Source organism: Myotis lucifugus, unplaced genomic scaffold (genome assembly GCF_000147115.1).
Source record: "Myotis lucifugus unplaced genomic scaffold, Myoluc2.0 scaffold_20, whole genome shotgun sequence".
Lineage (NCBI taxonomy): Eukaryota > Metazoa > Chordata > Mammalia > Chiroptera > Vespertilionidae > Myotis > Myotis lucifugus.
In genome coordinates, this window is record NW_005871068.1 from 2,483,673 (window position 1) to 2,502,327 (window position 18,655).

The window sequence follows — 18,655 nt, forward strand, 5'->3', positions numbered from 1 at the left end:
CAACTTTAAAAGAACTTTTAAAATGAAACCACTCCACTACTTACCTAGTTCTTCTTTCACCCACAAAATGTTTTTAAAAACCTAAATGCACAAGCTAAAACAAATTAGACTTCTTAGACATCAAACTATTCTTATCAACTATTCATTCTCTTTTTGGCTCCTGACCAAGCCTGGGAATCTTATCTATAAAGATATCCTGCCTTAACTAAATGAGTACCATCTATTGCTTTCGAATGCACTAACCTTCTCAAAAACACTGGATGGGGTCATCAAGCAAAACCTGATGTTCTGAATAATGGTATCGGTATGTCTCCAACGTCTTCTATCATGCCGCAGCCAAGACTGCACAGCCTCGTACAGCTCTATCTCTGGGAACCTGCTCAGATGATCATTATCCAAATAAGACATGAGCTTCTCAAAACTCAGATAAGACAGGAAGTCAGGCCTGGACATGAGTGGCACAAAGTTGTCTAGCAGAAAGGATTCCAGCTTCTCCCTAACTCCCTCGATGTTCACACCGAAATCATCTAAGAGTCTCATGATTTCGGCACAGTTTTCTAAGCAGATTTTCGCTAACAGGAAAGAGCAGCAGAACTTCACCACTTCTATAAGTTGAACATACATGGCAGCCTGAAGAATCTCATGAACGGTATTCATACTCAGTTCTATAGTTCCATAGTACATAAACTGAAGTACGTGGCTGAAACCAGTAGCAGTTAGACCTTTTAAGTGAATTTTGTCCTGATCACGCTCCCGCATGTCTGCAGTAAACATAATTCTGAAGTAGTCACTCTGGGTGGCCAAAAGTGCTTTATGGGCATGGAACTGATGGTCGTCAATAACCAGAGTGACATCAAGCAGCAGTCGCTCCTCATACAGTGTTCTGAACCCAGCAGAGACACTGGTGTCATGGAGGGAGGAACAGAATCCTTCCATCTCCCCTGCCATGAATCACCTGGAAAAAAAGTAATCAAAGAAAACTGTGTTAATCATTTCCATGCATTCTGAAGACATTATTAACTTAGAGCTTAAACAATTTTTTATAATTATCTCAATTCCACTGTCTATGTCCTAAATGTACAAGCCTTTTGGGAGACGATAACCTAAAGATTTGCAGGCTAATGTTTTTGGCTTCCCTACCTGGGGAAAAAATTTTATTAAATATCTACCAAAAATGGTAAATTGTTAACTTACAAACAATAATATGCCTATTTCATTGATTTTTTTACACTGCTCGCCAAATATATCTAAACATGTCCCCAGATTAACAATACAAAGAGGATGTCTCAGTCAAATATTAAATTATGAGAAAAAGAGACAGAAAAGAAATTAAATAAAAAAGTACACTGTTGACCTTGAAAACTCCTAGAACTGTACCCAAAGGACTCACATAAATATGCCAAGTTGTCCACACAAGGTTTTTCTTTCTAGCCTTATTTATAATAAAAAAATGGATAGTATTCAAAAGCCCAATAACAAGATTATTAAATAAATATGGTACAGTTCTATAATGGATTACTACAACAACTACCTATTCTGACAAAGGATATTTATTAGGTATTGTTATGTGGAAAAAAGCAGGCAACTGCAATATACACAATATATTTTCAAAAATTAAATACACATGTATATGTTTAGATGAGAAAAAGTCCAGAGGATTATATACCAAAATGATGTCCCTGGATAGGAGAGTTCAAAAATTATTGAGGTTTAACTTCTCCTTTTTACTTACCTCATTAACATTGCTTTTAAAAAGTATCATTGCTTATATATTTAAAATATGAATATGTAAAAGGAAATTAAACCACATTTTCAAATATCATAGAAATGAAGCCAAGATAGTGAAATTAAAATAGATCTCTTAAGTAAAGCCAAATAAACCAAGTCAGTCTATTAGAGACTGTTTATGAAGTAATTTTCTCCTTTTCACAGAACCCCAACCCAGACCATCTATCCTCTCAATTCTCATCCTCACACAGCTCTGAGCATCCTCCCCAACGACCCATCTTCCCATCCCAATTCCCTCTCAACCCTTTCCACTGTGCCCAGTGGAACCTTGCTTCAGTGTAAACAAACTCCCCTATAGGCTCATACTGGTCACATCAAGTTTTCTCTGCAGTATGATTTAAATAAGAAAAATACTATTCTATATTCTTCATAGAACAAAGTGCTCTCCTATAGCTTACAAACCTATCTTCTAAACCTTCTCTTATCTTTCTACTGTCCTTTTTCTAAAACATGGCCTTTCACTCAGATAAAAAAATCCATCATCTATTTCTCCTTGTCACTTATCTATCATACTAGAGGCCTGGTGCATGAAATTCATGTACGGGTAGGGTCCCTAGGCCTGGCCAACAATCGGGGCCGATCGGGGCCTTCCTTCGTTCTGCGCCACACCCCCTCATGGTCAGCGCACATCATAGCAAGTGGTCGAACTCCCGAGGGGACAATTTACGTATTAGCCTCTTATTATATAGGAGGATACTCACATCCTGATCAATCTCTCCCCCACATTTCCTGACAACTTTGGCACCTGGCTAAGAGTCATTTCCTACACCTCTTTAATGCTCACATAAGGTCATTCATCCTACAACCTCCCCCCTTCCTCCATTTAAAAACCTTATTCCCAAACCTGTTGGACCTCACCACAATCCAGAAGGGATCCACACCTGAAATCATAACTGTTAACTTCCCAACTCTCTGGCTTAACCTCTTTCTCTCTTCACTTGCTCAGTCATCTCCAAACTTTACCTCTGTCCTTCTCCTTTTCCAGCTTAGACCTCCTAGTATGAGACTCAATTTCTCAAGCTCTTTCCTTTCCCTGATTGGTTATTTGGACCATGAACCCTCTACAATCACCTGCTCTACCTCCTTCTTGAGGGAAACCATCACTGCCAATCTCACCACTCTACAATCAATGCTTCCCCCTTTATTTATTAAAAGAAAGAGCCTCTCTGTATGCCAGGCACAATGTTAGATACGGAGGTATATGCCTTTCAGGAATCATCTCTGTACCCTGGATTTGGCAGAGCCTTCAGTTGCCAAGAGTGAAAAGGCAGCTTCCACAGACATGCTAAAAACACTACACTTCTCCATTCTTGTGAATAGGCTATCACTAGATTTTACTGTTGCTTCATCAATATGTTGTCTACGCAGTAAATATGCACCAGCCCCCAGTCTCATCCTGTTTGAATTACTCTTTCATGTCCAATTAAAAAGGTGATCTACAAAAAAATGTTGTCCGTGACACCCTGTATTTAACTTAACATATTAGTCCATGTATTCAGTAGTTATCCCAGTCTGGTGTCATCTAAAAAAAAACACACAACCGTTAACAAACAAAAGTCTGGCCCTGACGGGTTTGATTCAGTGGATAGAGCATCGGCCTGCGGACTGAAAGGTCCCAGGTTCGATTCCGGTCAAGGGCATGTTCCTTGGTTGCGGACACATCCCCAGTAGGGGGTGTGCAGGAGGCAGCTGATTGATGATTCTCTCTCATCGATGTTTCTGACTCTCTATCCCTCTCCCTTCCTCTCTGTAAAAAAATCAATAAAATATATTTTTAAAAAATAAAAAATAAACAAAAGTCTGAAAGAATCATATACACAAATGGTTAAAAAATAGTTACCTTGGCCCTAACTGGATTGGCTCAGTGGATAGAGCATCGGCCTGCAGACCAAAGGGTTTTGGGTTCGATTCAGGTCAAGGGCACATACCTTGGTTGCAAGCTCCTCCCCGGCCCAGGCCCTGATCAAGGCGCTTGCAGGAGGCAACCAATCGATGTGTTTCTTTCACACTGATGTTTCTGTCTTTCCCTCTCTCTTCCACTCTCTCTTAAAAATCAATAGAAAAATATCCTTGGGTGAGGATTTTTTTTTTAATCCCGTTTTTTAAAAATGGTTATCTTGGGATAGAAGAGTATCAGGAAGTTTTACCTTTTCCCCCTCTTTTCGCTAATTTGTTTTTTTGTAAATATACTTTATTGACTTTTTTACAGAGAGGAAGGGAGAGGGATAGAGAGTTAGAAACATCGATGAGAGAGAAACATCGATCAGCTGCCTCCTGCACACCCCTTACTGGGGATGTGCACGAAACCAAGGTACATGCCCTTGACCGGAATTGAAACCGGGACCCCCCCCCCCCCCGAGTCCGCAGGCCAATGCTCTATCCACAGAGCCAAACCGGTCAGGGTGCTAATTTGTTTTTTAATCTATCTGCAATGAAAGTGTATTATTGTTTTTGTAAAAGTCCATTTTTTTTAATCTAAAAAAAAAAAACCTTAATTGCCAAATTCAGTAGTTATATCCCAGTCCCTATTATCTCAGAAACCTTCTGCAACATAGCATAGCTCATCACTCGGCTTCATGACACTATTTTTTAAAATGTTATAATTGACTTTTTAGAGAGAGGAAGGGAGAGGAAGTGATAGAAACACTGATGAGAGAAACACTCATGGGCTGCCTCCTGCACGCTACCCCTCCTCACCAAATGGCGATCAAGCCTGCAACCTGGGCATGTGTCCTGACAGGGAATCTGAACCAGTGACTTCTTGGTATATAGGTTAATGCTTAACCACTGAGCACCACTGACCTGACACTATTTTCCTGATTCTTTTCCTATTCTTGGGCTGCTTATTTCTGTCTTTCCTAAGTTCATGTTCCTTGAGCTACTCCTTAATCACCGGTGTTCCCTAGGATTCTGTTCTTGCAGCTTTTCTTTTTTCTTTTTCTTTAAATATATTTTTGTTGATTTCAGAAAGAAAGAAGAGAGAGAGAGAGAGAGAGAGAGAGAGAGAGAGAGAGAGAGAAACATCCATGATGAGAGAGAATCATTGGTCGGCTGCCTCCTGCATGCCCCACACTGGGGATTGAGCCCACAACCCGGGCATGTGCCCTTGACCAGAATCGAACCTGGGAACTTTCAGTACACAGGCCGACGCTCTATCCACTGAGCGAAACCAGCTAGGGCTTGCACCTTTTTTTTTCATCTCATCTAAGCACTGTCTCCCTACGTGATCTCACCTAAACCCATAGCTTTCACTAATACCTTTCTTTACTGTTATCTTGACAATCTCCATCCTCATACCAGTACTCTAGATAGCAGATCGCCTGTCACTTCTGGATCCCCACAGGGATCTCAAAATCATTTCTAAACAGAATCATAATTATATCTTCCCCCAACCAGTTCTTTTGTATTTCCCATCTTATCAAGAGGCATTCTAGGTGCCTCTCTGTCCCCATTTGTCTCTAAGTTACCTTGAAGTCTTATTGATTGTACCACATCATATGTTCACTTACTTAAGACAGCAAAGTATTCACAAGATAGAATATCAAAATTTTTATTAGTACTTCATTAATCCAAAAGCTATATACTTTCATTCTGGAAAAGTAAAGCACAAGAGAGCTATCTATAATTTGGAAAACAGTATGAAATATTTTAGACCCTTCGGAGAACTACTTTACTAACACACTAAAGATTAAAGTAAACTATGGGACTTTCCCCCCAAAACTGTTTTTAAAGATAAAATTTAATGAGCTTAGAATTTTCTAAGTGATATGAGGCATTGCACACAAATGAGTACCAGGAAAAAAAGGTAGTGTCTGAATAATCACACATTCTGGCTATCAACATCACACTGATTATCAATTTCCAAAATAATTAGAATAAAGTAAGAAATTAAACTGGATGAAAAGTTTAATATTTCATTATCTTTCTCAGCATCATTATGGATACCAATTATTACTCTGACTCATCAAGATGTACTGGTCACATTTAATGGAGATTTAATAATAGAAGGCTACACATCAGCGTTCATATACTTGAGAGTAGACTGCTTTGTGTTTCATTAATCTATTTCAACAGTGCTTAAAACCATATATTTCACTTCTTGTCAAAGTAACTCTCTACTCAACAATTATTACCATCTCATAAGGTCTCAAACAGCTAATATTCACCTTTCTGAAAAAAAGTTCCATCTAAAGGAAATTTTTAAAAAGAGATACTATGCAGCGGGTGGCTCGGTTGGAGCATTGTCCCATACACCAAAAAGTTGCCGGTTTAATTCCCATCAGGGCACATACCTAGGTTGCAGGGTGTTTATTGTTTTTTTAATTATTTTATTTTTATTGATTTCAGAGAGGAAGGGAGAGGGAGAGAGAATCATTGATCGACTGCCTCCTGCACGCCCCTGCTAGCGACTGAGCCCGCAACCCCTGACCGGAATCGATCCTGGGACCCTTCACTCCACAGGCCGGTGCTCTAGCCACTGAGCCAAACCAGCTAGGGCTAGGTTGCAGGTTTGATCCCCGGTCAGGGTGTGTACAGGAAGTAACCCATCCATGTTTCTCTCTTTCATTTATGTTTCTATCTCCTTTCCTTTCTCTCTAAAATCAATAATAAAATATATCCTCAGGTGCGATCTTGAGAGCGGCAGATTATGCTTTCTCAAAAAAAAAAAAAATCTAGGTTCCAGATATACTATGATGGAAACATCATATGGCAAAGAAGAAAAAAAAAAAGTCAAAATTTTATCCTAAATATGTAAACTCAGTACCCACTCTCCTCTGGGCACCCACAGCCCACCGACCGAGGGTTCCCAGCAGACAGGTTTCCACCCTGTGATCCGACCCTGACCAGGTGGGGAAAATGAATCAAGATGAACACTCTTTCCTCAAAGATTTAGGAGAGAGAAGTTAAGGGAAAAAGAGAAAGGCATGCACTGTGTCTAACTGGAACTGGAACTTCTGCTGCCACGTGGCCCGAGTATCATAGAGTTAAGTCCCCCCTCACCCCGCACCCCGCACCCCACACCGCGCACGGTGCACTCCCGCGCTCTAGGGTCTTCTCCTCTGGGATTGAGTCATGGGTTCTGCAGACCGGACTCACCACAGAGGATGAAGGGGGCAACGTCGTGGTCACCTAGGTTAGTGATGGGTGTCTCCCCAGCGACAGGCTCCGCAGAAGCTGGGCTAAGCACCAAAGGACAGAAGCACAAGATGGCGGACGCAGGCGAAGATGGGGGACGCAGGTGACGTCAGCGGACGCACAAGGGGGACGCAGGTGACGCCAGAGGACGCACAAGGCGGACGCACAAGATGGCGGAGACAAAGAAAAGGAAAGCAATCTAGGAACACAGTCTTAGAATCAGGTTTCTTTTCAAAGAGCCCTATGGATGGCATTAGAAACCAAGATCTCGGGATATCACTTTTGCACCATCATGAAGTTAAAATATATGTGAAACTATCATTAAGTTGGGGAGTGTATGTGTGTGCAACTGCGCGTGAGTCTGTGTGCGCCTGCGAGTGTGTGGAGGGAGACTGCCGATTTTAAAACTTGCGCTGTTAGTTTTCTTGCTGAGTTAATAAAATAATGTTTAATACAAAAGAAACGGTCAACTCAGAATAAAGTTGAGAGGATAGGGAATGCTCCCCAACACACACCTTAATTTTTAAAGTTCCTAGGCCTAGCTCTATTTCTGCCTTTGGGTTGTGAAAGAAATCCTTACATTCTTAGAATAAATTCTCCCTTTTTACTACCTTAGGTAGGTTTTCCCTAATACAGTATAAGAACAGTAATAGCTCTACTTTTTTATTTATTTACTTTTATTGATTTGGGAGAGGAAGGAAGAGGGAGATAGAAACATCAGCGACGAGAGAGAATCATTGATCAGCTGCCCCTGCACGCCCCTGCTAGTGACTGAGCCCGCAACCCCTGACCGGAATCGATCCTGGGACCCTTCGCTCCACAGGCCGGTGCTCTAGCCACTGAGCCAAACCAGCTAGGGAAAAAGAGAAAGGCATGCACTGTGTCTAACTGGAACTGGAACTTCTGCTGCCACATGGCCCGAGTATCATAGAGTTAAGTCCCCCCTCACCGCGCACCCCGCACCCCACACCGCGCACGGCGCACTCCCGCGCTCTAGGGTCTTCTCCTCTGGGATTGAGTCATGGGTTCTGCAGACCGGACTCACCACAGAGGATGAAGGGGGCAACGTCGTGGTCACCTAGGTTAGTGATGGGTGTCTCCCCAGCGACAGGCTCCGCAGAAGCTGGGCTAAGCACCAAAGGACAGAAGCACAAGATGGCGGACGCAGGCGAAGATGGGGGACGCAGGCAAAGATGGGGGACGCAGGTGACGTCAGCGGACGCACAAGGGGGACGCAGGTGACGCCAGAGGACGCACAAGGCGGACGCACAAGATGGCGGAGACAAAGAAAAGGAAAGCAATCTAGGAACACAGTCTTAGAATCAGGTTTCTTTTCAAAGAGCCCTATGGATGGCATTAGAAACCAAGATCTCGGGATACCACTTTTGCACCATCATAAAGTTAAAATATATGTGAAACTATCATTAAGTTGGGGAGTGTATGTGTGTGCAAGTGCGCGCACGCGTGTGTGTGTGTCTGCGCGCAAGCGCGCGAGGGGGGGGGGCGCTGGAAGGGAGACTGCCCATTTTAAAACTTGCACTGTTAGGTTTTTTGCTGAGTTAATAAAATAATGTTTAATACCAAAAAAAAAAACGGTCAACTCAGAATAAAGTTGAGAGGATAGGGAATGCTCCCCAACACACACCTTAATTTTTAAAGTTCCTAGGCCTAGCTCTATTTCTGCCTTTGGGTTGTGAAAGAAATCCTTACATTCTTAGAATAAATTCTCCCCTTTTACTAACTTAGGTAGGTTTTCCCTAATACAGTTTTAGAACAGAATTGTCCACTTTCTTTTTATTTATTTTTATTGATTTCAGAGAGGAAGGGAGAAGAATAGAGAGAGAGAAACATCAATGAGAGAGAATCATTGATTGGCTGCCTCCTGCATGCCCCTATTGGGGGGGGATGGAGCCCACAACCCAGGCATGTGCCCTCGGCCGGATTTGAACCTGGGACCCTTTAGTCTGCAGACCAACCCTCTATCCACTGAGCCAAACCCCTAGGGCTAGCTCTACTTTCTTGGTATTATCTTTTCATCTGTAAAATTAGAGCATTCAACATAATGATATCTAAAATTTTTAATCATAAAATTATCATTTAATCAATTTTACAACTATATAATGAACTTCTATAGATATGCAAAGTAAATAAACTATAGCTATTTTTCAAGTCATAACAATGCACTTGTCAAGTTTACCTGATCTAAACTGACCTCAAAAACTAATTTTTATGTTTTTTAATTGATTTTAGAGAGAGAGGAAGGGAGGGGGGAGAGAGAGAGAGAAACATCAATGTCAGAGAGAAATATGGATTGGTTGCCTCCCCTGTGTATCTTGACTAGGACCGAACCAGCAACCTGAGTATGTGCCCTGACTAGGAATCAAAATGGTCCACTTTTTGGTGCAAGGGATGACACTTCACTGAGCCACACCAGCCAGCTGAGACATGTAGTAACTTATTTTCTATATGAAAAAGCTTGGTGCATCTATCAATAAGACCAACAGCTTTAGAGCAGTGGCAGTATTTTACACTTTTATGGGAAGTATATGTTCAAGTAGCAAGTGATAAAATACACAGTGATTAACTGACCAACATGATATAAGTCTCCGAACCTAGCCGAAACCGGTTTGGCTCAGTGGATAGAGCGTCGGCCTGCGGACTGAAAGGTCCCGGGTTCGATTCCGGTCAAGGGCATGTACCTGGGTTGCGGGTTCCACTGCCCACATCTGTGAAAAGGCAATACTAATATTAATAGAACCTAACTCATAGGTGACTGTTATCTCTCTCCCTTCCTCTCTGTTAAAAAATCAATAAAATATATTAAAAAAAAAAAAAATAAGTCTCCGAACCTAAGTAGTGAGTTAAGAGTACAGGTCTGGAGTCAGCTATGTTTCAATCCTAGTTCTACCTCGTATTACTTCTGTGGCCTTGGGGCAAGCTGCTTAGCCTCTCTGTTCCACTGCCCTCATCTGTGAAAAGGCAATACTAATATTAATAGAACCTAACTCATAGGTGACTGTGAGGATTAAATGAGTTAATACATGTAAAGACAGAACAGTATATGGCCCTTAAGTACTCCATAACATTAGGGCTTATTATTAGACCCCTTAATGGTGCTTCTGAAACCAAGATAATAAACCTGATCCCTTAACAGTTTATTTAACTCCGGAGAAACCCTTCTCCCTAGCAGCAATACTTATAACCCAAGCTCACCTTCTCAGTAGTCTCTCAGGGACCCAGGTCAACTCTAACTGGACTAATGAAGGTACTAAGTCCACAGGTGAAATTTTTCTTCAAGGTCATACAACTAGTTAGAAATAGAGTTAAGACTAGAATCTGATTTTCAAAAACAAACAAACAAACAAACAAAAAAACACACATGCCTGGCTGATGTGGCTCGGTGGTTGAGCATTGACCTATGAACCAGGAGGTTACAGTTCGATTCCCAGCCAGGGCACGTTCCAGGTTGCAGGCTCAGTCTCTCGTGGGAGGCATGTAAGAAGCAGCCAATCGATGATTCTCTCTCATCACTGATGTTTCTATCTCTCTCTCCCTCTCCTTTCCTCTCTGAAATCAATAAAAATATATTTTTTAAAAAAACACAAAATACTGTGGTTAGAACAAAAGCTTTGAAATCAGAGAGCTTGCTAGTACTTACCACATGTGTGACCTGGAGAAACTTAGTTAACTTCCTGACCTCAGTTTCCACCATTAGGAATAATAATCATCATCTTAAGTTGAGGTGGTAATTAAATGAATTAAGGTAAGTTAAATGTCTAGCCTCAAGCAAGATACCGAATGGAGGTCAATCAATGCTGGCTTCCCTTGTCCAACTCTTGCCTAATGCTCCTTATCACCCACAAGACCATAGTAACTTGACACCCCTCCAATTTCCCTCTATAGACTCCACACCTCCCTAAAGTTTATCACAATACAAGTCTATGAGAGATTAGAACATGTACTGGTAGTCAAAACACAGCCTCATTTTACAGTGACATTGTTTTCCATTTTTTCTCATCACACAAGTAAAATTTTCTAGCTTTTCTAGGCTCCTTGGGCTTTTTTGCCCTAAGCAGAGTAGCTACTCTCCTCTATCTCTGTGTTGTTCAATATGGAAGCCAATGTGGCTAGTCCAAATTGAAAAATTGAGAACAGATTTTGAAGACTTATCCCCCCCAAAAAGAATATAAAATATCTCATTATACAAATTTTATACTGGAAACATGTTGAAATATTTTGAATATACTTGGTTAAATAAAATATATTAAAATGAAACTCACTTGTTTTTTACTTTTTTAAACTGTGGCTATGAGAAAATTTTAAATTCCATATGTGGCTTCCATTATACTTGATTGGACAGCACAGATCTATAACATCAATGTTTAAGACATCAAACAATCAAACTTACAAATGAACACATGAAACAACCAACTTGTTCACAATATAAACCTTGGAAGCTATAAAGAAAAGGGAAAAAAGTGAAGCTTAAGTTAAAATATCACAAGCAAATAAAAAATAAGAACTAGATGCCCTGGCCGGTTTGGCTCAGTGGATAGAGTGTCAGCCTGCGGACTCAAGGGTCCCAGGTTCGATTCTGGTCAAGGGCATGTACCTTGGTTGCGGGCACATCCCCAGTAGGGGGTGTGCAGGAGGCAGCTGATTGATGTTTCTAACTCTCTATACCTCTCCCTTCCTCTCTGTAAAAAACCAATAAAATATATTTTTTAAAAAAAATAACTAGAAAAAGCAAAGTGTAAGAATATAAAAAAGAAAATATACAAAACCTTATGCATTAGAATTCTCTAAATAAAGAGTTACAGCAATTTAATAAATAATTATAAATACTAATTGTAAAATGAAAACAAAACTCAAATAAGAACTCTATCAATCACCCTGGCCAGTGTTGCCAGGTGGTTAGAGTGTTGGCCCAAGTACCAAAGGGTCCCAGGTTTGATTCCCATTCAAGGGCACATACCTGGGTTGCAGGTTCCATCTGATCCCCAGCCCTGGTTGGGTCGAATGCAGGAGACAACCAATCCATGTCTCTCACATCCATCTCTCTTTCTCTCTCTCTCGCTCTCTCTCTCGCTCTCGCTCTCCCCCCTCCCCTCCACTCTCTCTGAAAAGCAATGGGGAAAAACGAACTCTATAAATCAATGAGGGCTGAGGGGAGATCCATAAGGGACTTTGAGAAAAGATACTTACCAACATATAAAATGTTTAATGTACAGAAATTCTGTATTCTCACTTTTCTTTCTTTTTTTAAATATATTTTATTGGGGTTTTTTTTTACATAGAGGAAGGGAGAGGGACAGAGAGTTAGAAACATCGATGAGAGAGAAACATCGATCAGCGGCCTCCTGCAGACCCCCTACTGGGGATGTGCCCGCAACCAAGGTACATGCCCTTGACCGGAATCGAACCTGGGACCTTTCAGTCCGCAGGCCCATACTCTATCCACTGAGCCAAACCAGTCAGGGCTGTATTCTCACTTGTCAAAATATATCATCACATAAGGGAAATCATGGTTTATAAACCTGTATATGTATATATTCTATATTTGTCCTTCAGAATTTGAAATGGTAGGTTTTCCAAAAGGGTTAACCAAATTAAGGTAAACTAAATGACAAGGTATTCTTACACTACTAGGAAAGAAGTACAGAAGAGTTTGTCTTATTTCATAAACTTGGAACTGAGAGAAAAAAGAAAGTCTCGCATTTTCTACACTTCAGAATAATTAATATAGTGATTCTCAAAGTGTGGTCCAGGGACAACTGATGTCCTAGTCCCCTAAAAGGACTTTGCAAGGTCAAAACTATTTTCATAATAATTTTTAAAGTTATTTGCCTTTTTCACTTATTCTGTTTTCCAGAGGCTATATGTGTAATACCATAACAGATTGAATGCAGAAGTGATAAGAAGCCCATTGTCTTTTATTAAGCCAGACATTAAAGAGATTTGCAAAAATATAAAATAATGCCACTCTTCTCACCAAGTTTTTCACTCTTTTGGAGAATAGTTTTCATTAAAAAATGCTATTTAGATAAACGAGTAGGGTTTTTTAAAATGAATTACAAATGAGTTTTTTTTAATTTTTCAGTTTAAATTTCTATTATGGTAAATATAGGTACAACCCACATACACAAAAGCTCTTTGGAACCCCAATAATTTTTAAGAGTATAACGAGGTCCTGAGACCAAAAGCTTTGAGTACAACTGACAGTTATAATGATAAGGGATAAATGACAACACACACACTTACACCAATCTACCTCTGCCCTGGAAGACTATTACTGCTATTTATATCACAGAAATTTCTAACAGTTCAAACTCTCTAGTGACCAGTAAAGAAAAAAGTCTGGTGGGGGTAAAATGGGACAGGAAATTAAAAGGAAAGGAATTAAATGCTTCCTTTTCAGTTAGAAGGCTGCCATTCTGATTTTCTGATTTGAAGGCAAAACTCTACACAATTCAATAGATGTTTCAAAATTAACTAACCTCCATGTTTATGCCATCAGCAATAATTTAATGCTTTCACAGTCCCCAACAGCTGCTTGAAAATTCATACAAATCCTAAATTATCCAGTACAAAAGCTAGATTCTCAGAGGTTGATATACTATCTTCGATGAAAAATTTAAATTATTTCATATTACCTTCATCCTCAAACTTAGTCTACCCAAGTTGATGCCTATGCACAAAATGCCATACTTTCATACTAAAAAGAAAATGCAAGAATTACTACAGATAAAATAGAATTTCTGATTCATAAAATTTCTCAAAATTTCTGTAACCTATATAGTAAAATTATTAAATTTAACAATCTCAAAGAGGCCAGCTTCTCAATCTAAAAGGACAGAAAAATTTTGAAAATAGACTAACTTCATTAGCTCTGTTAGCAGTCATTTTACCCTCAGATATAATACTCAAATTGAGAAATATGTTTAATATGGGAGGAAAGGCTGTGTAAATTGACTTTAATTTGTTTAATACTAGAAATTCTTCTTTGTCCATCTAAATGTTTTTATAGATCAAGACCAAATTGCAAATGACCATTTAACTAAGCTTTTAGGGAGGCTCTGGGTCCTTCAGCCTCCAGGTTAGCACCTATTACCCAAATTACTTCACTTTTCAGGTATGCTTAGCGGTTAGTCATCCTATAATACACAAAACCTTGCAAGAATAAAAACCACTCCTGCTTCAACGCTATTTTTTTCATCAGAAGATTTTAATTTAATGCTCCTCTGCTCATTCCTCACTACAAGTAGAAGTAATCCAAGGGTGATGTCATGGAAAACAGCTTCCCCAGCCTTTAGAGACTGGATCCAGTGAGGATTCTAGGAAAAACCTCTATTGGGGAATAAAACCCTGAATCTTCTAACTTACATCCTAACTTGAAATCATTGATACAGTAATGTTAACATTCTAGTTCTCCACAATAATTAAATCTTTCTGAAGGTCTCAATGTTATGATATCGATATCCTGCAAATCTTTAAATGATGCAAAATCATTAACTTAATTCAATGATCTTATTAGAAACAACAAATTTTCTATCTGTTCTTATTTGCTTTAATAATTTAGCCAGATGAGTTTTAGAGGTCTTATATTAGGAGAATATCTGAGGAAATACCTTGCCTTTTCCAATTTCTTTATTCCAAAGTTAAAATTTCTAATTCTGACAAGGCCTTCCACTTTTGGACCAACAGCAGCACAACATATACCCACGGCAAAGAGGAACTATGAGAGCCCCTCCAGTGAATGATTCCTAAAACACCAATAATAATTATCTCCCATTACTTTCCCTTGTCCATCCTGCTCCAGATACACTGGCCTTTTTGCTGTTTCTTGAAAACCAGCCACAAGCCCACCTTAAGGCCTCTGCCTTTCCCTCTGCCTGAATCACTCCATCCCGAAATACTGGTATACATGGCTCCCTTCAGGATTTTCCTTCAGTGTCATCTCAGAACACTGAGTTGACAATATAAAGGTGAACAGTAAAATTCCCCTAACCCCCTCTTTAAAATTAAAAAAAAAAGCCTCCCAGCCCTGCCCAGCATAGCTCAGTTGGTTGAGTGTCATCCCATGCACTGAAAGGTTGCGAGTCTGATTCCTGGTCAGGGTACACACCTAGGTTGCAGGATTGATCCCTGGGCAGGGTGCATACAGAAGTTGTTTCAGGAAGCACTTCTCTCTCATGTCGTATCGATGATTCTCTCATTCTCTCTCTCGCTCTCTCAAATCAATAAAAAACATATAAAAAAGAAAATAAGAAAACCTCCTATATGCCCCATCAACCAGAAAATCCCCACATTCTTTTTCTGCTTAATTTTTCCTCTTAGTATATTAAAATTGTTTTGTTTCATTGACTGTTGTATCCCCAGAACCTAGAAAGAACAGCACTTGGCACATAATAAATGCTTAAGAAATATTTGTTGCCCTAGCTGGTTTGGCTCAGTGGATAGAGCGTCAGCCTGCGGACTGAAGGGTCCCAGGTTTGATTCCGGTTGACGGCACATGCCTGGGTTGCGGGCTTGATCCCCAATAGGGGACATGCAGGAGGCAGCCAATCAGTGGTTCTCTCTCATCATTGATGTTTCTATCTCTCTCTCCTTCTCCCTTCCTCTCTGAAATCAATAAAGATATATTTTTTAAAAAAAGAAGAAACAACCTATCAAAAAAATAAAATAAAAGAACTATTTGTTGGAGCCCTAGCCCGTTTTACTCAGTGGATAGAGCGTCGGCCTGAGGACTGAAGGGTCCCGAGTTCAATTCCAATTGGGGGTGTGCAAGAGGCACCCGATCAATGATTCTCATCATTGATGTTTCTATCTCTCTCTCCCTCTCCCTTCCTCTCTGAAATCAATAACAAATATATATATATGCATACACACACACACACACACACACACACACACACATATATATATATTTGTTGGGTGAATAGATAAATTTAATCCTCACAACCCTCCATATTCTGTAACTTCCCCTGATTTAAAGACAAGAAAAACCAAAGCTCAGAGGTTAAGTTGCCCACGGCTATAATTAATTCTTAATAAGTGATAGAGCTGGGTCTGCCTGACATCAGAGCCTTCGAGTTTAACCAACCACCTTACAATGCTTTGTCAATGACTATCTTTCATTTATCTTCAATGAAAAAACAACAACAACCTGTCACAAGGTACAGCATTCCAATTCAGAGGAGATATATGCTAATAAATTAATTCAACCCCTCATAAGCTAAAGATTCATTCTCTTCACAGGTAATGTTATTCATTCTCAAAACATTTACACTGAGAAAGGGCAACCTTGACAACAGGCTAGCTACATAATTTTAGGGGTCCAGGGCAAAAATGAATATGCAGGGCCCCTTGTTCAGAGCAGGAAGAAAGTATCATTAAAGATACTAAGACATAAAGCTTTCTCCTTTCTTCTATCGTCTCTCTCCACTTATCATGGTGTGTATTTGCTGTTTAATTCATTCTAAGTAAAGAAAAATTTAAAACTTAAATTATTAGCATGAATTTTACTGTTCACCTTTATATTGTACAAGTTTTACACAGATTATTAAACCAAGTTTGGGGCCCTGAACACCCAATGAAGCCAAGCTAGCCCTGGTTCCAAGATTTTAGCCCCAGATCACACAAATCAAAGCAGAGAGGTCAAACCTTAAAATTTCCACTAAAGCAGTGATTTCCCAAAATTCTACCTTCAGGACAAGCGATAAGTCCAATATATAAAACCTAACATTATAAAGTAGGCTCTTCCTTTGGGAATTTAATCCTGCCTGCGTTTTATTATTCTGCCTTTTCACAAAACACAAAAGCATACTCTGAAAGACAACTGGTATTGGATTATAAATTGAATAAACATTCAAAACAAAAAAATCATTTGTTAGCTAAAAATAATATACTAAAAAAAATGTTTCTTTCACTTTTTGTGGACCATTTTTAAAGCCAAACCATACCACATTATTGATGTGTCGAGTAAGAATGATCCCATACTAATCTGTTACACATATATAATATAAATTCTGACAAATAAGTGAAATTTTCAAACCACAAATATTTACTATCCTATTATTTCCCCCAAGTTAATCAGCAATAAAGAGTGCAAATTAACATCCTTTACCACTGAAAAACTGTTTCTAATCACCTAAATGAGAATCAAATTATATAAATATTGTCAAAAAGTTGACAGTTTCTATACATTTCTAGATATATTAAGCATTACAGAAATCAAATGCATTTAGAAGCTCTTCAAAAAATATCCAGGCATCCTATTTCCTAGATATGAAAAAAGGCATTAAAATTAGGGTATTCATGTTAAAAGCATTTTCTGAATTACAATTTAATCAGATTAACAAAAGAAAATATCAATTCGGAAAATATAAGACACCAAACAAATGTAAGGTATTAAATAAATATTGTGAGTAAGAAAAATAAGCAGCCTAGATAAATGAAAAGCAAAGCACTACAATAACGTTAAATTTGAATTAAAGAATACCGTTATTTAAATAAGCAGTTAGCATTTTGTAGGAAGGCCAAGCAACGTGACTATTATATATCTAGTCGATTTACAGCACTGCTTCGACATTCCATACTTATTGCTTATACTCATAATAAAGAAATAAAGAGGCAGCAACAGTTAGCCACTACAGCATTAACCACTCTAGCAAAGGTTACTCAAAAAATTGCCTTGCATTTTTATCTTTACACTCTATAGCTACAGATTATTTTCATATGTATATGGCCTCATAGTCCCTCACTACCCTGTGATGTGACTAGATTTCATAGATAAGAAACCAAAGCTCGGTAAGCGATTTTCTCAGAGTCACCCAGTCGAACCCAGACCTTCTGATTCCACATTTTATACCTCGCGTTTCATATAGTTCTATTTCAGGCATAAATGGGGTTTTTAAAGGGATAGAACGGGTTAGGGAGAAGATTGTCATGGTACCTGCAGCTGTATGCTGCAAAAAATGGCTGAATTATGCTTCTTCCCTTTTTCCCTCCTCTCTGGAAAAAATTAAAATTCAAACAATTAAGTAAACTCAAAGACAAATTGGGTCCCGGCATCTACCCAACGTTTGACTCAGGTCTGTGCAGAAAGAGCTACCGAATGGGTGCCGAGCGCGGGGCCGAGGCCGAAGCCCGGGCTCCCGCAGGCCGGAGGGCCGGGGGCGGCTACGTACCTCGGGGGTCCGTCCAATCTCTAGTAGACGGCAGTTTGCATCAGGAAGAAGCGGGCCGGCGGCCGGACGGTGGGCAGTCGGGCGCCTGGACGGCACGCGGCAGGCTCCTCGACCGTCTAGAAGGGACCGCTCCCGGGCCGGGCCGGGGCGCTCCGGCGGGGGGCGAGTCTGCGCGCCTGCAGCCCCCTCGGCACCAGTCCTGGGAAAGGAGACAGCACTGAGTCGCCAGTCGAGACAGTCGAGCTGGTCGGGAGGTGGCGCGGCGTCGGGGCCGGCCCGGCCTTACCAATGCCTGAAGCACACGGCACCCCGAGGGGCTCGGCGAAAGGACCGACTGGGGACCGCGGGCAGGGAAAGGGGCTGAGGGGCCGCAGGCAGCGGCAGAAGCGCTGGAGGTGACGGCGTCGACGACGGCGTCTCCGGGCTTCTACCCCGAAGCGCGCCGAGTCTCAGGATCACCCACGCCGGGGGTGGAGGCAGGCGGGCGAGGGGCGGGAAAGGGGCGGGGCGAGTGGGGCCACGAGCCAGGGGCCTCTCCTGCC

General features: G+C 40.5%; 1 protein-coding gene across 4 annotated transcripts in view; it reads right to left on the bottom strand.

Annotated features, from left to right (window-relative positions):
• KLHL15 (kelch like family member 15) overlaps positions 1 to 18,549 on the bottom strand; it is a 37,506-nt gene extending 18,957 nt beyond the window's left edge. The window contains exons 1-4 of one of the 4 annotated variants that reach the window (XM_014453039.2): positions 18,400 to 18,549; positions 18,114 to 18,312; positions 11,205 to 11,291; positions 244 to 955 (exon numbers count right to left, since the gene is read on the bottom strand). In XM_014453039.2, the coding sequence (XP_014308525.1) occupies positions 244 to 948 (705 nt within the window). In that variant the 5' untranslated portion in view covers positions 949 to 955; positions 11,205 to 11,291; positions 18,114 to 18,312; positions 18,400 to 18,549. Of the gene's footprint in view, positions 1 to 243; positions 956 to 10,307; positions 10,366 to 11,204; positions 11,292 to 18,113 lie in introns of those variants that run through there. The other 3 variants (XM_006085628.3, XM_023751324.1, XM_023751326.1) reach the window with 3 other exon arrangements.
• Positions 18,550 to 18,655: the final 106 nt, after the last annotated feature.